At 39.7% G+C, this 13,957-nt stretch overlaps 1 protein-coding gene across 7 annotated transcripts in view; it reads left to right on the plus strand.

Moving 5' to 3' along the window:
* Positions 1 to 3,907: 3,907 nt before the first annotated feature.
* The window catches only part of LOC111864013 (sodium/hydrogen exchanger 7), a 72,182-nt gene continuing 62,132 nt past the window's right edge, over positions 3,908 to 13,957 (plus strand). For all 7 annotated transcript variants that reach the window (XR_002842717.2, XM_023850919.2, XM_023850923.2 and 4 more), the window contains exons 1-3: positions 3,908 to 4,365; positions 9,423 to 9,727; positions 12,671 to 12,747. Coding sequence is in view for 6 of the 7 variants with exons in the window: in XM_023850919.2 (XP_023706687.1) it covers positions 4,122 to 4,365; positions 9,423 to 9,727; positions 12,671 to 12,747 (626 nt within the window). In the remaining variant the exon portion in view is untranslated. The remainder of the gene's footprint in view (positions 4,366 to 9,422; positions 9,728 to 12,670; positions 12,748 to 13,957) is intronic.

The following is a 13,957-nucleotide window of genomic DNA, read 5'->3' on the forward strand; positions in this document are numbered from 1 at the left end:
TGAAACATTGATTCAGAAACAGTGTAAAGGATGTGAAGANTGCATTGGTCGGTAAAGTTGAGAAGATAGCAAGAAAACCATGGGTTACACAGGAGATGATGAGTAAAATGGAGGAGTGAAGGAAATGGAAGAATGTAAACAATGAAGAAGGCAGGAGGAAATACAGGAGACTGAGGAATGAACTGAAAAGAGCCACGGACAGGGCCAAAAAGGAATATCTTGAGAAGATATGTAATGAGATTATGGAATTTCAAAGAACAGGCCGTTATGATTTGATGTACATGAAGACAAAAGAACTAGGATGGAAAGAGAATCATGGGATTCAAAATGTTGGCATCGAAGACTCCCAGGGGAATAGAATAGTANATATGATGCCACTTTGTGTGAGGTGGACTGTGCATCAGAGTGTATCGTAAACTGTGAAGTGATGCAGTTCAAACTCGTGTACAGTCTGAACAAAATATTATTGTATATAGTGTGATTATATTTACAATATCACCATGATTCAAGGTTGAAGAAAAAACAACAGGTAAGTCCTTTGGAATTTCATAACATATATAATAAAGATTATATTTTGCACTTCGTAACAAAATAATCACAGTTAATTTTCGTTTGTAAAAATTGCTCTTTTGTGTATATGTAGAAAATTTTATTGTGTTTCAGGCTGTTTTTAGTTCATATTTCTATGTTGCATAGAACAGAAAATATGTATTTTTTTCTGAAAGTATGCTATGTTAATTTATTAGGGTGATTTAAATACCAACCGCAGAGGGCTACCAGCAATCTAAAAGTCCATACGTTAAAGGTTAATTGCCTGTAGAAGCATTGGGGTCAAATAATACTTTGTTGACAAAACTGCCCCAATCAAAAGGGATTATAACTATGGGCCCCGAATCAAAGTTAAATCACAATATAATTTTCCTCAAACCTGGCTTTCATACTTCTGATTACATTTCAGATTCATATTACTTATATTCCTGAATAACATTGCAGTCATCATATTTCCTAATAAAAAAAGAATCTTTCTGTGAACTCTAGTCTCTGTTATCAAGGACAGAAAAGTGTTTATATTTAAAACAGATATTCTTTTTGAAACATCTGTTATATAACAGTACCACATTTGTGGTCTATGGTCAGAGGTCCTGGGTTCGATTCCCAGCACTACCAGATTTTCTGAGAAGTAATGGGTATGGAACAGAATCCACTCAGCCTCGTGAGGTTGAGCTATTTCAAGGAAATAGTGGCTCCAGTCTAGAAAACTGAGATTAACGGTCATGGGGATGTGCTGACCACGTGACACCGCGTCCCCAAAAGTTGGCACTAACTTCTTTGACAAACTGCGGTCCCTTGGTCGGTATAGGTGGCTTACAGGCTACAGGCCATGGAGTTTGTTTTTGTTATAGAACAAAGTCTGTGTGGGTTTTGAGCTACTGATTGCCAATACCTGTATCAGAGAAAATATGCAGTAAGTCTCTAGCAATGTCAGTTTTCTGTTTTGAAACTTCAGTGACAGATGTTCTGTTACAAAAAAAAAATTGCTTAAGTTTTCCCAATTTAACAAATATCATGTACAAGCAATGAAGACATGTCTGTATGAGAAAGAATTTTGTTTGAAAACAAGAAATATACCAAATGTATCATTGCCTGTGTAGGCTAATGGAATGCACAAGTTTATGGCTGAAACAAACTACAAACTTCAAAAGTAAACAGCAGAAGAGTAGAAAGAATCTTTTGAAGGGATTTAAACTAGTTGATGTGGCATTTTATTAAACTTACTACATGAGCAGGAGGGAATATGTGTTACAAAATCTGGGGGGGAAAAAAACCCAGAATATATAATAAAGTGATACCACTGTCACATAGGACTGCTTCTAATTTGATGTCGATGTTCACCACAGAAATTACTTACTTACTTACTCATGGAGCTGAGCCCTTCTGGAGGAGCTGCCAACTCTGCAGCTACTCAAGAATTTCCCAGCATTTTATGGAACCCAAAGGTTCATTACCATGTTCACAAGAGCCTTCCACTGGTCCCTATCCTGAGCCAGATCAATCCAATCAATACCATCCCATCCTATCTCTCTAAGATCCATTTTAATATTGTCCACCCACCTACGCCTTGGTCTTCCCAGTGGTCTCTTTTACAGATTTTAAGTATATTATTTGATATTTCATCATACCCATGTGATTGGCTTGATTTAAGGGACAATATAATCTTTTCAATTTCTCTACCTGTAGTTTTAGTTATTTTAATGCTCGGAGAAAGACTCTCAAATGCAGTCAACTGTCATATAGCTCATAGGTTTGGATTTGTCATTTGGACCATTTTCTTTTATGTGTTTATGAATGTTATAAGCTACTTCAGTAAAATATTTATTGAATGTATTAACAATATCAATTAAGTTAAAAGTCTTTTTGCCTTCAATATTAAGTGTATAAATATTTTCACTATTTGCTTTCTTTAGCAATTCATTATTTATCATTCTCCAAGTCGTTTTAACTTTATTCTTTGAGTTATTAATCTGCTTATTATATGACATCTTCTTGGCTTGATCTATCACTCTTGCTAATATTTTAGAGTAATTCTTATAATAAGTATTTAAAATTGGGTATTTCCTTTCTTTACTTCATCATACAATGCCCTCTTGTTTTTACAGGATATTTTTATACCAGTTGTTATCCATGATTTCTGTTTATATTTTAGTTTTGTAGTCATAGGAAATGACTCATAAAAGTATCTCAAAAATATATTTAAAAATTTATTAAAACTGGTATTGATGTCACTATTGTTAAAAACTGATTCCCAATTTTCATAACTTAATTTCATTTTAAATTCTGCAATGTTATTATCATTTACTTTTCTTTTAATTAGTAATTCCTTTTTTATAGTACAAAATACAGGAAGATGTGCAATAAATAATTGAGCTTCATGATCAGATAATCCATTTGACATTGAGATAACCTCATAGCTAGTAAACTGTCGTTCATCAACAAAACATATTATCAATAATTGAAAATGATTTTGGTCCAATTCTAGTAGGGAAATTTATAGTAGTTCTTAGATTGAAAGAACTAAGAATATCATCCAATTTAGTTTTTCATGGCTATTGTCCATATAGTTAACATTAAAATCCCCACAGACAAATACTTTAGTCATATTTTTACACAACTTTGTAGAATTAACTCTAATGTACTCAAAAATTTATCATAATTGCCAGAGGGCGATCTATAGATGGTTAAAATACATATTTTAAGACTAACATTATTAACAGAGACAGCACAAGCTTCAATATCCTTATCATAACAAAACTTGGTCAAGATTTATATTAATAGTATTTAAGTTATTTAGAATATATATAAAAGTTCCACCCATCCGTAATGTCTCCTACAATAAAATGCACCTAAAGTATAATTGTCCAGGTTAAGATGAGGTATTTCATCGCTATCAAGCTGATGTTCAGTATAACAAAGTACATATAGTGCATGGTCTTCAGAGTGACATAATTCATTATACTTATGCTTCAAACCTCTTATATTTTGGTGAAAGATATTATAAGCATTTTTACTGGTAGTCTTAGGTTTACACTTGCTGGAAAGTTTTACCATAAAAAGTCATTCGATTTTGTTATGGGCGTTATGGGTATCTTCCTACTTCTCAAAGATTTCCGACACTTTTCTATTTTTTCACCTTTACTTTTTTTTTGGTTCTACAATCTTTGAAAAACTGTTTGTCGATATCCAGGGTTATTTCCATCCGCTGTCATTTTCAGGCCCCACGCAGTAACTAAAACATATGAGTGAAAACATTTACCAGTAATCAAAAAGCACAGACTAGTAGTACCACATGTAACCACTGTTAGTTATTTTGAAAAATGTGGTTAACCGTCGTCTGCTTCGGTGTGACCGATGCGACCGGTGTGACTTGCGTCTGCGTGACGTAAAGTTGAGGTTTTTGATTAGATATGAATGATCGACGTGACAACTGTTGTTCGTGTTCATTCGAGCAAAGCGTGCTAATGAAGTTCGATACACGTTCTTAAGCTATTGAACTGGTGATTGTTGTCTAGAACAGTTTAGGGATATAATGAACGATTTGAGGTGTATTATTTCGTAATGTAAACATGGCGGTAGTGGGTGTAATGCGCATATTCGTATTCTTTTTAACATTTTATATTTCGTTGTATTGTGCAAATTCTGCCGCTACAGATATTGAGCTTGATGCCAAAGCACAATTTACACATCGTATAGACAGTTTGAATCTGCTTTTATACACCTTTTTGCTGATTCTGACTGTGTTGACAATATGGTTGTTTAAGCACCGGAGGTTTAGGTTTCTTCACGAAACAGGGTTAGCCGTAATCTATGGTTAGTATGAATACTTGTCATAGTTTGTGTTGTGTATTGTAGAAGTAGTTATATCAGTTAACGTATTCAAAGTATCCAAAGTTGCTGAGTTAATATTTCTGAAATTTTCATGCTTGCAGGCTACTTTTTTAAGTGTGTAATTTATAGGCAGGCTCAGTCCTGTTGATGAGGGGATCATATATTTTCGGCATATTGTTCTTGTTTTAGTGAGCGTCAGTGTGCATGCTGCATTTGATATATATGTTACCAAGTCTGTGAATTTTGGAGCCAGTAGAGGAGACAGCCGTTACTAGGCAATGGCAGTAGAGATAACTAGGTCACCCCAACAGACACGAATGCAACAGCAATTGTAAACGACAGACCCACCCTTGTCAGAGAGGGCACCCCACATCAGCAAAACCAAAACTGTCTTGACAGTAATAAAAATCAGGTCTTGGGCTCCAGATGGGTGCTTGACACCAAGACAGACTGGCTGACTGACCGTCTGTTATAACTTGACTTTGGCTAAGCTGTTTAGAGAGGGTCTGCAGGCAGTCAGTTGAGATGCTGTAGCTGAGGTTAGGGACACTTCAGGAACCCACGGGAAGGGGCTTGGCCACCGTTTGAAGCCACTACCAAGAAGTGCAGTAAAGACTGTGAACAGAGAACACTAGTTTGTGTGCGATAATGATCTGTAAAGTGTAGTCACGAGTTGTGTGTTAAAGTGTCCAATAAATCCGATTACCAATCCCAAAACTGTCTATAGCCACACTCAAATACGTGACAGTTGGTGTCAGAAGTTGGACAACTCCTGATGAGTGGCAAGAGGATACTAAGTGAGGCCATCAGTTAGGCTGTTGAGCTGAAGGTAGTGGATATAGCTGGTGAAATACCCTCTAGACTTTGGCAAGCCAGCGCAGGGACATTCTGGATGGGCTGTCACCCCTTCCTCCACACCAAGAGCCCACCAACGACCAGTGTGCTGAACCTGTGGGGAGCCAGGCCACTTCTGAGTTAACTGCCCCTACGTGAGGGAGGCAGAAAACAACCAGCAAGGGAAATGAGATGAAAAACCTCAGACACACAACAACCTGCAAGAAGGTCTGAATGGCGACAAAGAAATAACAGAGGCAGACAGGAGGGATTTCCATCCTCCGGGAAACGAGCAGGTGCCGATGGAAAAGGGGGGACACCGGTGTATACATCAAGGCTCCCTCACCATGTGCTGTCCATAACCTGGTGACAAAACCTCGTGACCATTGACATCAGGGCATACATAATAGGCCAAAAGGCAGCCAAACCAAAGCTGCACGTTGCAGATGGTATCTGGGTAAGCCCTGGCCATCTTGAAGGAAGTTCTCCTGACATTGACCCTTGGGCATTGCCTACTGAAAATTTCGGTATTCATTGACAATATCACCAAAAAGTTCATCATGGGGCTGTACATCCTGTGTGCCTACAATGCATCTGTGGACCAAGGGCACAAAATACTTCATCTTTGCAGAGGAAGAGGTATCACTGTGGAGCCCCAGCCTTGCAGCCTCTTAGTGGGCAGTGATCAGGTGATACCTGCACAATGCAAGAGAGTGGTGATGGCTTGATTGGAGAGCCCTTTTGGAGTGGAAAATGGCCTGATAGTAATGAGCCCGGAGGCCCATGCACCTGAAGGACTTTGCATAGCCAGGACCTTGGTCTGAGACCCCTGGGAGGTAACTATGAGGGTCCTGAGTGCTAACTGTCATGACCAGAAGCTCATGAAAGGCTCCTCCATGGTACATTGTGAGCCAGTCACTCTGGTGACCCAACCTGATGTTGACAACCATGTGTCCCAGATATAACCCCAGAATTATAGGACATGATTGTAGCAGCCAGACCAGAATTTGAAGGGCTCACCCAGTACAGAGACATATTTACTGTGAAGAGTGAAGACTGTAGATGGACTGACAATGTACCACCATATAGATATGGGGGAAGCCTGACCAATTCCCCAACCCCCAAGTAGGCTCCCCTAGCAAAACAGGAGGATGAGGGGAAGTTCCTCAAGGACATGCAGCAGCATGGGGTTATTGAAGAGAGAGAGAGAGAGCCCCTGGACATCCACTGTCATCTGGAAGAACAGGGATGTCCACTTCTGTGTGGACTACAGGAAACTGAATGATGTCACAAAGAAAGATGGTTTCCCATTGTCCTGTATTGATGACACTCTGGATATGCTGGCTGAAGCTAAATGGTTTACCACTCAGGACCTGAAAAGTGGTTATTGGCAAGTGACTCTCCATTCTGACAACAAGGAGAAGACTGTGTTCTCGACTGATCAAGGGCTATGGCAGTTCATGGTCATGCCTTTTGGCTTCTTCAGTGCTCCAGCGACATTTAAGAAGTTAATGAGACTGTCTTTAAGAAGCCTCACTTGTGAGTCATGTCTCATGTACCTTGACGATGTGATTGGCCTCACATTTCAAGAGCATCTGTATAGCCTGTGGAAAGTGTTCCAACAGTCCCAAGAAGCCCACCTAAAGTTGAACCTGGAGAAGTGCCAACTCTTTCAGAAGGAAGTATGATATCTTGGCCATATTGTGTCACCTGAAGGAATAACCACTGACTGAAAAGCAGCCATGAAAGCCATGCAGGAATTACTGACTCTGAAGAACAGACATGAAATAAGAATCTTCCTGGGCCTATGCACATATTACCGATGTATTATTTCTGGTTTTGCCAACATAGTGACACTGCTAACCAAACTCATGAAGGAGAAGTAAGCCTTCCAGTTGACTGCAGAATTGGAGGCCGCCTTTCAAACATTAAAGGAGACCCTCTGTGCTGCCCCTATTCTTGCTTATCTGCAGCCAAGATAGAGGTTCATCGTTGACACAGACATGAGTAACGCCACATTGGCAGGGTGCCATCCCAAGTACAGGATGGACAGGAGGAAGTAATAGGCTACTATAGTATGGTGCAAAATAAGGCTGAGAGAAATTAGTGCATCACCCAGCAGGAACTGCTTGCCATTGTGAGAATGCTGGAACATTTCCATAAGGACCTCAATGGACAAGAGTTCCACCTGCGCACTGACCATTCTGCATTAAGATGTCTCATGATTTTTAAGAACCACAAGGGACAAACAGCCTACTGGATTCAGTGCCTACAAGAGTACCACTTTGTTTCCAAGCACAGTCAAGGCCAAAAACACAACAATGGCAATGCCCTTTCGCGATGACCATGCAGAAAAGGGTGTACCCACTGCCACAAAGTCAAGCCCAGAGCAGATGTCAAGCAGGTATGAGCTGTTGTGGCTATAGCTGCATCTGGCTGGGATGCATAGGGCCCATCTGGAGGAAGTAGAGATTGGAGAGTGCCCAGAATGGAAAGGGCTCACCTACCGCAGCCCCACATATAAAAGCTACTGGATTCAGTGGAAATCTATCACTGTGAGGAATGGCATAGTAGAGCGCCATTAGGAATCTGCTGACAGATGATGAAAAATAGCTTCGTTCTCCCTTGTAGCAAAGTGAACAACATGCTCACCGAACTTCGTGGTGGACCATCATGTGGTGACTTGGGTGTCAGGAAGACCCTTGATAAGGTATTACTTACTCTAGGCAAGAAACGCTGTGGAGAAGTGGTGCCAGCGGTGCAACACCCGTGCAGCCAGTCGTGGTGTCCGAACCAGGAATGTGGGCCAAATTCATCATTACAATGTCAGAGCCCCATTCGAAAGGATAGCCTTCAGTGTAGCAGGGCCCTTCCTATGGAGGGACCAAGGAAACTGAAACCTCCTGTTGGGTTATGAAATGGCCAGAAGCCATTCCAAACCAAGAGGCTTCTACAGTGTCAGAATCCTTCTATTGTAACCTGTCAGAGCTCATTATTTCAGGATAATTTTTCCCTCATGCTATATAAAATATGTTAATATTTGTGCTTCATTATTGGTGCCTGATCTATGTGTTAGGGGCAGTGGACAGAGCAAAGTTGTTAAATGCCCATTCTAAAGATGGAGCCAGGATATATATCTGAAATGTTGGAAACACTGCCCACATCCACACGGTTCAGAGACCCAAGAGCAGATGCAGCAGTAGCCGTGAATGACCATGAAAGCTTAAAATTAATTATTACACGTTTTATGTACATTTAAAATTTGGTCTCTCACTCTGAGGGAAGTAAGGGATTCAGGATGTTGGAGAATGAAGTGCTGAAGGTGAAATGTAAACCTAAGAAGGCTGAAGTAACATAGGAATTGATAAAATTGATTGAATAAAAATGATGTCATTATCAAGACTGGCAGGACATGTTGCATATAGTTGAGAGAAGAGAATGTATGCAGAAGAAGGAAAGAGAGAATATTATATGACAAGGAACTTTACAATAGTACGTTTTGCCTATTATTGGTAGGTGTGTAAATCAAGGAAGAAGAGGTGTAATACACGGGGAAATATGACATTCATATAAAACTTGAAGAACAGAGGCTGTTTGGGAAATGTTGGAAAAGTGGGTTGCAAAGATATGAGCTCAGGATAAGAATCCAGTGTCAAGTGTTATGGCAGTGATCCTGGTGTTGCATAAAGGTAGGGAATATTTTGATCAGACGAGTAACTACCAACCTTTCAAGGAAGATGTTATAAGTTGTGTATGAAGAAAGTAGAAAGTTGAGGATGTAACAGTGGAGCACCCATTTGGTATTACCTCTTTTAAGGTTTCTTTCATTTAAGGTCATATTTCAATGATGTAAATTTAACAAGGTAAGTGTTACATTTTCTCCATATAAGGTTTCGTTCATTTTAATGTTCAAATCCATTTTCCCCTAGACAACAAATTTGAAAGAGTAAGTAGTGATTTCACTGCACTTAACTTCTTAATGTAGAAGTTACAGGCCAAGGTATCAAAGGTTAACACTCTAACCTGGGCTATTGAAAGTGAAGCCATAGTTTGAAGTCAGAGAAATGCTTGTGTTCTTTTCCAGGTTTGGTTATGGAAGAATTGATTTGCCAAGATGCATACATGTTAGTCAGACTAAAGAACAGCAAGTACAGTTCTCATCACCCTCATATGTTGGGTAACTTCTTTTTTCCTGTTTGCTGCAGGTCTGATTGTAGGAGCATTGATTCGGTATGCAGGCAGCAAGACACCTGTACTTCACATGTCTGTCACTCCCGAAAAGGACAGCAAGTACAATCTCTCACTGCCACCAGACACCCTGTGGCTTCGCTTTCCTAACAGAGGTAGTAACCCACCTCTACCCAACAAGACATATGCATATGCTTTCCGGGAGGAGATTGTGGACATCGAGGATAATGAGATGGATCTGAAAGCAACTTTTGATCCTGAGATATTCTTCAATATTATTTTGCCACCAATCATATTCCATGCTGGTTACAGCTTGAAGCGGGTTAGTAGTGATTCATTTATTCAGTCTGTGTTATTGTCTTCTCTAAAGGTTTGGCTGTATGTCTATGCAGTTACTCTAATCATTGGCAATAAACTTCAGAAATATAGCAGAGTTCAAGATACTTAGGAATGCCTGTCTCAGCACCAGTGGGAGTTATTTTAACAGCCCCTACTCCTCAGAATAATCCTCAAACTGGTTTCCTTTGAATAGCCTTCATGTGAATTGTATGCACTATGAATGAATCATGAAAGGAAAATACGATTTTCTTAAATAACCTGGCGCTTTAAAGGCAGTACTAAAAAGTAATACAGTCAACTCTCGATTATCCGGGGGCGGATTAACCGGTTTGCGGCTTAACCGGGGCTTTTTTTTTTAAGTTTATATGTTGTTTAATATTCATTCACTTTTGTTTCACATGGTGAGTTTAACACTATTTTCGCACTAGTGTGAACCGAGCTCTGCATTATTTCGTCCCGTTATGCGAACACAATGTTCTAGGGTGGGGGTGAAAGAATGCAAGAATTTTTGGAAAGTTTCAAGGACAAATACACCGCCCCAGGTTATTTAACGGTACCATCTCAGTGTGAGAGTGCATTGTGAAAGTAAGTATCAGTTTCTTAATATAGATCTTCAAGTGCGTTAGCAAAATGTCGGGGTTTAAAAGGAAGCGTGTTGTGTTAAGTATTCAACAGAAACTTGAAATTATCAATCAGCTGGAAAAAGGAGCTGTAGTTAAACAATTAGCAATGCAATACGGTATTGGAGAACAAACTGTTCGTGATTTGAAAAAACAAAAGAATGAGTTAATTTCCTTTGCTTCGTCTTCTAATTCAAGCGGAATGAAGAAGAGAAAAACCATGAAGAAATCAACATACGATGATCTCGACAAAGCGATGCTGACCTGGTTTAATCAACTAAGGGCACAGGGAACAACAATAACAGGACCAGTTTGTGCTAAACAAGCTAAATATTTTTTCGAAGCACTTGAACTAGAAGGGAGTTTTGACGCTTCTTCCGGTTGGCTAACACGTTTCAAGCAGCGTCATGGAATACGAGAAATCAGTATTCAAGGTGAGAAATTGTCAGGGGACTTGTCAGCATCAGATCAATTTTGCACCAATTTTGATAGTTTTGTGAAAAGTGAAAATCTGCTGCCAGAACAAATCTATAATGCCGATGAAACGGGTCTTTATTGGAAATGCTTGCCAACCAGAACATTGGCATTTCAAAATGAAAGACAGGCTCCAGGTCACAAATCCAGTAAGGAGAGATTGACAGTCTTGTGCTGTTCTAATGCATCAGGAACACACAAACTAATACCAGTAGTTATCGGCAAAGCGAAAAGACCACGCTCTTTTAAAGGAACAGTAGCTTCAAGTCTGCCTATCCATTATTTTAACCAGAAAGTAGCTTGGATGAATAGAGCGATATTTAAAGAATGGTTTGATTTTAAATTCGTGCCTCAAGTTCGTGACCATCTAAAATCCCAAGGCCTACCTGAGAAAGCTGTGCTCCTCATTGACAATGCGCCCTCACATCCTAACGAAAGTCTCCTGAGGTCAGATGATGGAAATATTTTTGTGAAATATTTTCCCGCTAATGTTACCGCACTTATCCAACCAATGGATCAAGGAGTTATCTCAAGTATGAAGAGAATCTACAGATCAAATTTGCTACAAAAGTACATCGATGAAGGCAATGATCTGACGTGTTTCTGGAAGTCCTTTTCAGTATTAGATGCCATATACGAGATTTCAACAGCGTGGGATACAGTAAAGCCATCTGTATTGAAAAATTCATGGAAGAAACTGATGCCTTTCATCACTAATGAAGATGACGAAATCCATGGATTCACTGGATTCAGTGAAAATGAGATAGCCATAAAATTGACAAAAGTGGCTAACCAAGTTCATGGTGGTGAAGAAGTCAACGAGGAAAATATAAGAGAGTGGTTTAACTGTGACTCGTGTGAACCGGGCTTCGAAATGTTAAGCAGTGACGAAATCGTAACTTCAATGGGGGTGCAGCCAGAAGAGCGGGAAGAAAGTGAGAATGAGGAAGAGGTGGACAGTGTTGCCAGTAAGAAAGTATCACATGGTGCTGCGCTTAATCATTTGGAATCCTTACTAGACTATCTTGAGAGTGAAGAGGACAGTTTATTAAGTGACAAGCTAATATTACGTAGGCTTCGTACGGATATCCGTAAAAAGGAAAATGCCGCGAAAAAGCAAAAGACAGTATTAAATTATTTTAAGTGTTAAGTGTGACCGTAAAAAGTGCTGGATGTTGTTGAACAGTGATTGAAATAACTAATTCATACTGAGTGTAATGTAAAGAAAGTATTAAATAGGCCATGAGATGACATAGAAATGAGGATGAATAAATTTAAATACAGGTAGGTCTATAGTATTATGAAGGTATTAAAAGGTAAAAGGTAAAGTTGTTCCTCTGCTCAACGAATTAAGCCCTACGCCATTAAGGCGTGTGGGGGAGTGGATGTATAGATCCAAATTTTCTTGACCTCGGCACTAGTTGGAGGTGAGTGGTCAGCTTCACGCCCCGGCCGCTTTACCCCCGGGGAAAGAGCCCCCGGTACCCATTGGATAGGAGGTTGGATGGACCCCAGAGCCGGTCTGGACGATTTGGAGAAGTTAAAATTCTTGACCCTACCGGGACTCGAACTCCGACCCTTCACAGTCGTCCAGCCCGTATAATAAAATTTGGCTTAACCGGGTTTTCGATTAACCGTGACTTCCATCCCCACCATTAGCCCGGATAATCGAGAGTTGACTGTATGTACTTTTATGTTTTGTTTTTAAATCCCCTGATAACATTTTAAAATGTCTAATTCTTAACCATGAAGGTTAACATGGATTTTTTCAGACATCTGTCCTTCATGTGGTGGAAAAGAAATTTGTTCTCATTTGCACTTTTCTTTTTCAGAAATACTTCTTCCGCAACCTCGGAGCTATCCTGACATATGCTCTGATTGGCACAACCATCTCTTCATTTGTTGTGGGGTAAGACTTTTGCTGAAAAAGATCACAGGATATCCTTTTTGTTGGAATAAGCATTTTCAGGCCTTGGCTTGATTAATTTGTCAGTGAAGATTGCCATTATACATGGATTTTCCATAATCACATTTGTAAAGGCTGCTGTCCTTTCCTGTATGAGTGCTACTGATTTGAGTCATTTCAGATACTTTGGGTTTTGTAGTTGGAAGAAATGTGGTATATTTCTTTTGTGGTGTCATATATCTGCTTACTCATGGAGCTGAGTCCTTCTTGAGGAGCCACCAGTTCTGCAGCTACTAAAGAACTTTCAAGCATTTTATGGAACCCGAAGGTGTCTTGTATCTAATATCAGAAAAAATTTTATATGTTTTTGTTTTCCGTTGCATATTTATGAAATATGAATGATGAAGATTAATTCAGTTCCATGCTTAATATGATCCAGTGATGTGTGTTGAATGGGTGTCTGTAGTAACATACATGAACAGCCTAACTCATTGGAATTATCAATACATTTTTCATAAAACATTCTGAAATTTGAAAATATGTGAACTTCTTTTCTATCACTGTTCTGCAGTAACTGATTATTAAATAACAATCCATAGTGATAACAGTTGGCTTCAGGATATAAATTTGTCTTTATGCTGTTAATATTCAAGAAACATGCTTTTTTATATTTTATTTATGAACGTTATATGTTATATATGTGAACCAGGGTATTACTTTGGCTACTTCTGGAAATACGAATGAAGGAAGCTAGTTTCTTCACTTTTATTTTCTTTGTTTAGGCTGTATGTATTCAGTTATTCGGTATAGAGGGGGTGGGTTTCCCCATGCACCGCGACTAATAGTCTATTGTATGTCCCCCTTTAATTTCTGATGTCTCCATACCCTACTGATACTGGTGCCCGCTATCTCCCCTTTCTGCCAGCGAGGTCGGCCCTCTACTGGCAGTGATACCCAATAATTCTCCCCTTTCTGCCAGTGAGGTTGGCCCTCTACTGGCATTGGTACCCGATAACTTTCCCATCTACTGGAGGCATTGGAAACTACTTGGGCGGGAAACATTTTGGCTAATTTTGCTCAGAGGTCTCCTAGACACATGAGGATCGTTTACATGCTGTAAATCTACGACACGGGACTCACAGCTTAAAGTCCCTCCCGGAGGACTTGTTCCCTGAATTTTTCTGCCCTTAAAAATTCCACGACCTCCACCGGG

The sequence above is a fragment of the Cryptotermes secundus genome, unplaced genomic scaffold (assembly GCF_002891405.2).
Source record: "Cryptotermes secundus unplaced genomic scaffold, Csec_1.0 scaffold303, whole genome shotgun sequence".
Taxonomy (NCBI): Eukaryota; Metazoa; Arthropoda; class Insecta; order Blattodea; family Kalotermitidae; genus Cryptotermes; species Cryptotermes secundus.